The sequence below is a fragment of the Arachis duranensis genome, chromosome 3, assembly GCF_000817695.3.
Source record: "Arachis duranensis cultivar V14167 chromosome 3, aradu.V14167.gnm2.J7QH, whole genome shotgun sequence".
NCBI lineage: Eukaryota > Viridiplantae > Streptophyta > Magnoliopsida > Fabales > Fabaceae > Arachis > Arachis duranensis.
This window is the reverse complement of record NC_029774.3, coordinates 31,766,380-31,776,519: the sequence shown is the minus strand read 5'-3', so window position 1 is coordinate 31,776,519 and position 10,140 is coordinate 31,766,380. Positions and strand designations below refer to the sequence as shown.

The window sequence follows — 10,140 nt, the reverse complement described above, 5'->3', positions numbered from 1 at the left end:
GCACGCTCTTTCTAGCCTTGATTTTGGGAGTCTCTAGAAAGTTGGCCCAGCGTGCCACGCCCTTGTATTGGCATTGCATTCCACCTTCTCTATTTTAGGTATGAGGGCATGTTGCACGCCTTTCTTTGGTGTGTTGCACGTCCACTTTTTGTCCTCTTAGGAAGTGCTTTTCTTTCATAATTCTCTTTGCTTATGCTTTGCTTCTCTTTTTCTATTATTCTCCTGAAAATATTAAAAAATCAAATAACTCAAAGTACCAATTGAATAAGGCACAAAAGCATATAATTATTAATAAAAAGTTATCAATTCTCTTTAAGAATGCCAAGGAAAAGTACTAAAGATGCTCATGCATCAACCAATCAATGACTGATTTTGTTAGCGACCGATATTGCTTGGTTCTAGTTTGGTAGCCTTGGTTAAAAATCGATCTCTAATAGTCATCGACTGAAGTCAGTTGCTATTTTTTAATTTAGCATCCAAGGATATGGCGACCACCAAAATCAATCACTAAATCAGTCGATAAATCTACTGCTATTTTAGTAAATTCTTGTAGTTCACCAATTCTTCCAAATCTTGATCAGTTCTCCTTGTTCTATTAGCCTCACCGCCCTCTTTTGGATCATAGTTAATGAATTAGATCCGTTAAAAGGAAGTAAAAAATTTGATAGAGCACACAAAAGAGAAAGTTTAGAATGACCAATTTTTTTTTCCTCAAAGAAATGTAACTCCAAATCAAACTCCAAGTGAAAATCTTAGCAAAGCACTAGAAAATCCTAGATGGAAACTCCACTTAGCGGTCTCATGTGTGATGTTTTTTATTTTATTAATTTAATAAATATTTAATTAAGTAATAAAGTAAAAAGAAAGTTACATAGTTGTTTAAAGAGTAAACTACTAAAATGGTACCCAAAAGTTTGCATCGCTAATAAAACAAATTTCCAAAGATGCCAACAATAAATAAGCTCTCGAAAGATTTAAAAAGGCGACAAAAAGAACTAGATATTAAATATATATTCTAAAAAATAACTTTAAAGATCAAATTTTGATGCAAATTTTTACAATTATGATTAGAAAAATAAGATCTTTTTCATTCTTAAAATTTGATAATCTTTTGTCAAGTGAAATTCTTTTTTAAAAAAATTATTATAAATGACCACATTTTTTGAAAAATAAAAAGAAAAAACTAGAGATTAAATTTTGTTTCCAATTTTTTTATGCACCTTCTAAATATTTATTCAAATGCAACCACAAAAATTTAGATTTAATGGATAAATCATTTGTTAAATATGATTTTTTTGTTACTTACGAAAAATATAGTATTTATGAATTTTTTTTGTCGTATTTTCAAATCATTCAGGAGTTGTTTTGTCAATAATATTTTTCAAGGGCCATTTTGGCAGTGACTAAATCATTTGAATACCAAATTGGTAGTTAACCCTTGTTTAAAAGTAACAACTTGATGGAAGTTAGTTTATTGAAAAACAAATCAGCAAAGTTCTTCTTCTTCACTCACCATCAAAAAAAGAATTGATGAAAGAAAAATAAAAAAGCAAAATAATAGATAAAGTAAATTCTTCGTATTAATACTTACCCATAAATTAACGTTAGTAATTCTGTCTTATGGCTATTTGTGAGAATCATGAATTTCAAAATCCTTTTAACATGTAGTTCTATAGTGTATACTAAAAAGTATATTAAAGTTACATATTATATACAAAAGTGAGAGTTTTATACCTTTTTTAAAGAAGAAAAATCCTACATTGGATCTAACTTTCTTTTAAACCTGGTTCACATACATTTCACACATCCAAATCACAGAAACCAAGCTAACTTTAGCCAAATCCTAAACATTTGTTTCGTTTAGGTTGATTATCACTAGGATTTTGGGTAAGTTGTTCGTTTGTCTCCCCTTTGGTAGTGGGCTTCTCCATGGCATTTAAAAACTTGCGCATGTGCTTGAGGTATTCGGGATAAGCTTCAAGGTCACAATGTCCCCCACCCTTAACCCACAAAGGTTCATATTTTTCCTTACAATTTTCCCATAATTGCTTTCCATGGGTGCAATCAACGACTTCATCACTAGTTCCCTGCGTTTAATACATAAGCACACAAACAAAACTACCATTAGTAACATGACTTTAAACAACTTTATCAAAGATTGAAATATCCCACATTAACAAATATCCATATGTCGTATTGTATGGGGTTATCATCAATTCACAAACAGTTGCAAAATAAAAAAACTAAATCCACAATAATATTTTGATTGTGCTACTTATACTAGATGGCTAATATTTGAAATAGATATTTTTTTATTTTTTATATTTGGGTAATAAAATATAGGTATACACTTATAGTCTTTTAAATCTAAGCATCGCTTATATTGTTGCATTCTAACTATGGATATTACAGTAAAAAAACAAAATCATAATTCCCAACTCTATTAATTATTTGGACTTTCCTCCGTTACTGCTTAGAAAAGGAACTAAATATTTGTAAAACGTATACTCTATTAGAATAATTGAGATTTTACAAAATCAAAATTAATATAGAAAAATCTTAAGGAAAAATCTTTTGGGAAAATGACACATTTTATTCCTATGCTAAAATTGACTCAAAGTTGTTGCAAAATAATAGAAGTATCAATTTATAGACCAAATATCACAATTAAAAATGAATAGGAATCCACATTAATGTTAGTGCGATTAGTGGATAACTCATATAGCAGAGAGAGGAAGCTAGTTGCCAGCTGGCATGTCAAGTTAGTTAGACGTTAAAGAGAAGAATTAGTTAGTTAGATACATGTGTAAGAAGTTAGTTAAACTTGAGCTCATTGTAAAGTAGTATTTAATGGTAGATTGTATCACAAAAAACTAAGATTTATCACTCTGAACTTGAAACTCATTTTTGAAACTCAATGAAACTCTACCCCCTGTAGCTATTCTCTCACCCTCACTCTCATTTTCTGTGTCAACTAAGAACATATTTTATAATTTTAACATGGTATGATGAGCATGTATTTGCCGAGATCTATAAGTACTTTACATAAGAAGTGATTAATTTGAGTTTTTTTAGTTCTAATTCTTGTTGTTTAAGCTCAATTTTGTTGAATACACAAAGAAAAGAACAATGAACCAAGAGTTCTCCATGGCATGCTCCAAAAATTCACAAAGATGAAGGCACAAATTTCATCATTTGAAGCTCTCCCAAAAGCAAACCAAAATTTATACCAAGATCTTTCAATTACTATTGCTTGCACCTTAACGAGAATCCAGGTAAAATGTTAACAACAATTGCTTTGTCAACTCATAACTATCACTCTAGGGGCAAGATCTGCTTGCATTTCCATCAAGTTAAAAAACAAGCTAAAATTTATCTATGGATCATTACCGAAAGTAGATGAGAATTATATCACATTCAGTGTTTGGGATAGATGCAACACCCTTGTGCTTTCTCGGCTACATGCCTCACTAAATCAAGAAATCTTGTGAAATGTGTCGTTGTATAATAATGCATGTGATTAGTGGGAGGAGATGGGCAAAAGATATTTTGAACAAGATGTATTTAGAGTTACTGAATTATAGAAAGAAATATTCTCGATGAGATAAAAAGAGCTGTCAATTACATCTTATTTTACAAACTGAGTTTGGGAAGAAATTGAAGAGTTTAGACTGATCCCAACATGTGATTGCTTTGTCCAATGTTCTTGCGGACTTGGAGTTGTTAGAGAATACAGGAAGCAAAAAACGTCGTATACATTCTAAGGGGACTCAATGATCAATATTTCACAGTAAAATCCAAATTACCAAATAATACTGATAAAACCTCTTCTTGAAGTGGCAGCACCATATTCATTGCTTCTGCAACAAGAAAGACAGTCGAGACAAGTAGGAGGGCTGAACTTAAAGGTTTTAATCAATGTAGTAGTCAATAATTTAGGAATTGTCAATAGAGATGGAGCAGTTGGGAGTTCGAACTTTGGGAATAAAGGAAGAGGCATAGGTCGTGGAATATTTGGTAGCTGTAGGGGACAAAATTCTCCAAAAATTTGTGCTCACTACGGAAAAATTGGGCACCTCATTGACACATGTTCCCATAAACATGGGTTCACACATGATATGGAAAGAGCCCAAAAAAACAGCAAGCATAAATAGCTTTGAGGTTGCTGAGAACAACGTTGGTTGCAACAAGATTTTAATTCAGCAAGAGGGAAGTCAAGATTTTGAGAACCTGTTTTCAGAAGATCAAAAGAAGGCCTTAGTTGCATTTTTCCACCATCATGCATAGTTTCCTACTCATCCATCATGTGTACACCAAATCCTTTCCACTTATATACACTCAAATTTTTCTAATAAGTGGATTATGGACACAAGAGTAGCTGTTCATGTATCATTCTCTTTAAAATTTTTCCAAATCCAAAGAAAGATTCCACCAATAATTGTTAAACTGTTGAATAGTTTACAAACTGTTTCAACTATATGTGGAGCAAAACAATGAGGGAACGACCTATCACACTATACTGTGACAATCAGACAACACTCCATATTTATGTATAGACATTGGTAACTAGGGTATTTCTTGTAGTGATATAGACATTAATTGTCATATAATGGAAGGTAAAGCTCAAAAAGGAGTGGTGAAGCTCCTTCTAATCAGGTGGTTGATGTCCTCACAAAATCACTTGATCCTAGATTGTTCTCTCTATTACACTCCAAGCTTAGTATGGTGGATTTCCAGATGCCAAGCTCAAAGAGGAATGTTGATGGATAACTTAGCTGGCAAGGAGTGAAAGCTAGCTGCTAGTTGGTATGTCAAGTTAGACGTTAGAGAGAAGAATTTATTAGCCAGACACTTGTGTAAGTAGTTAGACTTGATCTTAATGTAAAGTAGTATTTAAAGGTAGATTATATCACAAGAAAACTAAGATTCATCACTCTAAAGTTGGAACTCATTTTTGAAACTCAATGAAACTCTGCTTGTGTAGCTTCTTTCTCACCCTCACTTTTATGTTTTCTGTCAATTAAGAATAGATTTTAACAACTAGAGTATCAAACCCCTATGAACTAGCTCATTATATGTTACAAAGTATAGATTTTAAATTTGAATTTGAATCATAGATTATGTCCAACATCATTTTAGAAAACAAAGTTTGAGAAATACTCTTAAGAAATGTTGTTTAAGTTGTTATCTATCCAATGTTTAGTTTGTCATTTTAGTTTTTCCTCCAAACATAAGAAGATAAAGATTAACTCCCGTTTTAACTTTACGGACAAGATGCAAAGATTCTTTTGTTTCAAACAGATGAAATTATATAACTTGAAAATAACGAGAACAAATATCCAATCGATTTTTATTTGTTTTGTATTGCAACCCGTATAAAATAAAATTACAAAATGATTCATAATCATTCATTTTGTAAGACATGTCAGTTCATTTTCATTCAAAATAACGTTTTGACGGACTGAATATAATTTTTTTAAATTTTTATCGAAAGAGATTTATATATCTCACAATGAATAGAATAAACAGAATATTTATTCAAATAATAACTATATGTGACACACAAACCAACAAAAAATATCATGCTTAAATCGACAAATACTATATAACTTTTTGATGCAAAACACTTCTTTTTATTTTTTAGCAATGAATATAAATTTAAATTTTAAAAAATAATCAATTCAAAACTTTAATAAATCTTAGTTTCCATGCTTTAATTTTCATTCAACCAAACCGCAAAATGAAATATCTCATTGACAAATAGGAATTATAAAAAATATCTCTAACAATTATCACATTAAAAACTATAAAAAAATGTTCTATATATACTAAAAGTCAACAACCAAATTTTCAGTTACTATATATTTGTATATATTTAAATAAAGATGTTAATGTTCACACCAAAAATCAGCCAACATATATTTATATGTGCTGTTAAACTCATTTTTAATATGTATTTTGTATTTTAACATATATTTTATACTAATGATTGATTTAGTGGTTATTTTTAATGTACACATAATATGGTTAATATTTATATATATTAATTTATATATTTTTAGCCATAGTATATAATCAAACTTGCTATAAATGAATAATTAAATTTGTGTAAATAATATAATAAAAAAATTTTGTGAGATGCTAAATACATATTTTTATATGCAATGGCTAATTAGTGGCTAATTTTTAGCATATATATAGGTATATATAAAATAGATAGATACTAAAAGATGTTAACATAAAAGAAGAACAAAATTTCAACAAATCTTAGAATCAAAATCGAGAAATAATTAAAAAATCATACTTTGAATATGTCAAACCAAAATGTCATCTTGATAGGGTATAAGACCCTTATCCCTGAGAGGATGCCACTGTGGATAACAACAGCTCTCAAGTTTACTAACTTAGAAGCCAATTGTACTGTGGGGCCACTTCCAACTGATTGACCATACAAAATTAGTTCTTCTTCCTTAATCCCATATTGACTCTTCAAACAATCATACACTGCTTCTACGTCATAGTATGTGTTCAACTCGGTTGGCTATTATAGTTAGAGAGGTGTTCATGCAAAGATTGCCCAATTAGATAGGTCAATATAAAAGTTTGGTAAAAGATAAAGAACTCGGATGATAGGAAATTTGAAAGTTAGCTTTTTTACCTATACGAAAACATTTAATTAGATATAAAAATATTTCGTGAATACAAAATTCAATCACACAATATGAAAATACATTAAAATATATTATGCAGATAAAAAATTATATAAATACATGTTATTTAATTTATTTTTAATATATATTTTATATTTCAACATGTATATTTATATAATGTATGTATATAACATACATATCCATTCTCATCATAATCATAAATTTTATTTATTATAAATATAAATTTGATTGACTATATATGGTCTTAAAATTTGATTATAATTGCATATCTGATTTGATTTTATTATTTATGAAATTTATGACAAATGTAAATCCAATTTGTATTTTTTAATATTGTAAGTCGATTTCCTATGCATATATCAAGCAACTAATAGTAGTTCACTGTGGTGTTCATAAAATTTATTTAATTAATTAGATATTACTATAAAATAGCTCTGTACTAAAAAGTGATCTCTTTTAAATTTTTATTTTCATCTTTTTGTCATTTCATAAGGTTATAGAAATTAAACTCTTGAAAATAATCCAATGAAGTGAAAAATTAAAAAAGACAAAAATAAAAATTTGAGAGAGATCAATCTTATAATACTTACCTTACCTGTAGAAGCACCATATCCTGAGTAGTCATAACTGCAATTTAATCAAAACGTAGTATATTTTAGAAAAACACATAAAAAGGACTTCCCTATTATTCTTTAACTTCAAAATGATATATCTATATGAACATCTTACTTCTAGCAATAGATGTGTTATATTGTAGGAAAAAAACAACAAACAAAAGGAGCAACCATCCACTATAGGGTATTATAAGAATAGACACTTTCATACCACCTCTACAAATTTTTCATGAAATTTAATCTTATTCAATTTAACAATTGAAAATTAAATTTCATGTCATATTTATTATTTACACGAATTTAATAATTTATATTATTCAGAGTATTTGAAGTGAGAAAAGATTGTTCAAGTCTGAATTATTATACAAAATGAAATTAGGATTTTCTTTCTGCATTAAGTTTGGATTTTTTTTTTTTCTGTTTGGTTTTCTTATTTGGAATTATAATAAAATTATTGATTTACTAATATCTCAACTTCCATTGATACGGTACAAATATGGTTGATCTAAATAATCATCACAATCTTGAACCATTAATTCTATCAATTCTCCTAGGTAGACAATAGAAATTGTGAATAATGGATTACATCCTATATCTCTAAACATAAAAATAACATCTAATATAATTATCCACTGTATTTTCAATTTTACTTTCCCATTTTACCTTTTTTTTAAATTTAAATCCTGTTTTCACCTACCCTTAACGTTAACTCTGTTTTTTCACTGTATCACCTCACCGCCGCCTTTTTCTATCGCCGGAAACGAAGCTTCCCAATATTGCCCTCGCCCACCGTCGCTAACCAGCTAAGGAGAATCACAGTTCTCCCGTTGCTTGGACATCGTACCACTGTCGTTGTGTCACCGCTGTGTAGTTGTGTCTTCTCCCCATCTTTTCACGCACTGCTGCTCTACCCATTTCGAAGCCTACAAAGTGATGTCACAAAGTCACTGAGTCAGAGGCCTTGTTCTATCGCTGCTCCAATGCTTCACTTCTGCCATTCCTTCCACGCCGCTACGTCGCGCGCGTCTTAACCACTTCCATCGCGTGCTGCTTTGCTTTGTTCATCCAAATGGTATGGCCCAAATAAATATCCACATCTTAGTGAAAAGAATCATCCACATACATAGTAAAATAAACATCCGCCTTAGTTGATAAGAAACAACTAACAAGTTGACCAAAATACCACCTATGCACCATGTTTAAATGACATAACTCAAACTCAACTTGAATTCAAGCAAAACTAAACTAAATCTAATTCAAACCATATAACAAAAGAAACCTGTGAAACATGTGCATGCAAAATCAAACAAATTAAGTAAAATATCAATCGTATATCCAAATAAAAATCCACTTTAGAATGAAAAGAACTATTCGCATGCATAGTAAAATGAACATTCGACTTAGTTGATAAGAAACAAGTAACGAGACAGCAGCTGCGGAGGACATCGGAGCGTGATACAACAACGACGACGGTGGCAGAGGATTGCGAGAGAGCGGTTGCAGCGGCTGCACGTGTAATACAATAGAACGGCACTCGTGGCCGGGCGCGCAACTCACGAACAGACGGGAACCTTGCAACGGCTCTCCTTCCGACGACGGTGAAGATCTATGTAGGCAGATCGGCAATGCACAGTGAATGCATAGCGGCGGAGGCCTGAACGGCATGCGGTTAGCAGAAATGGAAGAACAGTGCGAAAAGACGGAAGGGGACGTTGTTTAAAAAAAAGATTTAATAATAAAAAATTCAAAATTATGATTAAATTTAATTAATTTAAAATTTAATTTTTCCTTTTTAACCTATTGTTTAAGTTGTTAAAAAAAACGTTGTTCCTAATATTTTCTCTTTTCCTATTAGACATTATTTATATATAATTTTCTATATATTTATTTTATGTTTTTCTATCTATGATAGAACCAATTCGAGAAAAACATGAAAAAAGTCAAAGAAGAGCGTGCTACCCAAATCGCTGCAAGAATCCCAAACCTCTTTTGACTTTGGAGGATAAGGTGGACACATAACAGTTAGTGGTCGCAAATGTGGGAGGGATATGGCATTGGGTGCATCAACACTAGCAATGCGCCTCGATTTAATGATGCTGAGATGCTAGGGGACCATATTACTACGGGTTAGCAAGACCAATAGAGGATGTGGTGCATGGAGTTAAAGGCATGCTAGCGACCATTGGAAGCACGACAATAAGTTGATGCAGACTCATTAGAGGTCGTAAGCGGAAATTATCTGCCTCCAACGGAGCTTCAACTCTTAGAATACAAAAGTGACTGACGTGAAAAGCATGGTCAGCCAATTGTCCCCTCCGCCCCCTCCGGCCCCAGATTTGTTTTTCGTCCCCGTCTTCATTTTTTGCCGTGGGAAAATATTACTCTCCATTCCCATTTTTCACAAGGCCCTATTTCTCGAAGAGACCCCATTCCCCATCTCTCTAATAGTTATGACTAATTATTAATTTTCATAGTAATAGAGCTAAAAGTATACGTCCTATACAAAAACAGCAAGATTTTATACAAAAAGTCTAAACAATAAGATGGTAACTTCTTTCAAAATGACGCAATGAAGACACCACGGCGAGACAGAGCACAGAGAAGTGGATGAGGTGGGAGATGCGATAGCAGATAGGAGAATAGACACAACGACAGAGTTGTGGAAAGGAATGCCACGAATATAGAGAACGACGCAATGAGGGTGATGGAACGGTAAGAGGTGACAATACGGTAAGACGGGAGAGTGACGAGGGGGTGGCTACAGAGAGTTTGAATAGAGTATGGACAATGCTAGGAATCTATGAATTGAAGACTCTCTCCCTCTCTCTCTCTCTCTCTCTCTCTCTCTCTCTCTC

General features: G+C 31.7%; 1 protein-coding gene across 1 annotated transcript in view; it reads right to left on the bottom strand.

The window, feature by feature from the left end:
* Nucleotides 1–1,832: 1,832 nt before the first annotated feature.
* Nucleotides 1,833–10,140, bottom strand: part of LOC107478554 (uncharacterized) — a 10,140-nt gene continuing 1,832 nt past the window's right edge. Inside the window, exons 2-7 of the mRNA XM_052258233.1 lie at nucleotides 7,262–7,298; nucleotides 6,305–6,541; nucleotides 4,962–4,987; nucleotides 4,059–4,076; nucleotides 2,133–2,136; nucleotides 1,833–2,087 (exon numbers count right to left, since the gene is read on the bottom strand). Coding sequence (XP_052114193.1) covers nucleotides 1,833–2,087; nucleotides 2,133–2,136; nucleotides 4,059–4,076; nucleotides 4,962–4,987; nucleotides 6,305–6,541; nucleotides 7,262–7,298 — 577 coding nt within the window. The remainder of the gene's footprint in view (nucleotides 2,088–2,132; nucleotides 2,137–4,058; nucleotides 4,077–4,961; nucleotides 4,988–6,304; nucleotides 6,542–7,261; nucleotides 7,299–10,140) is intronic.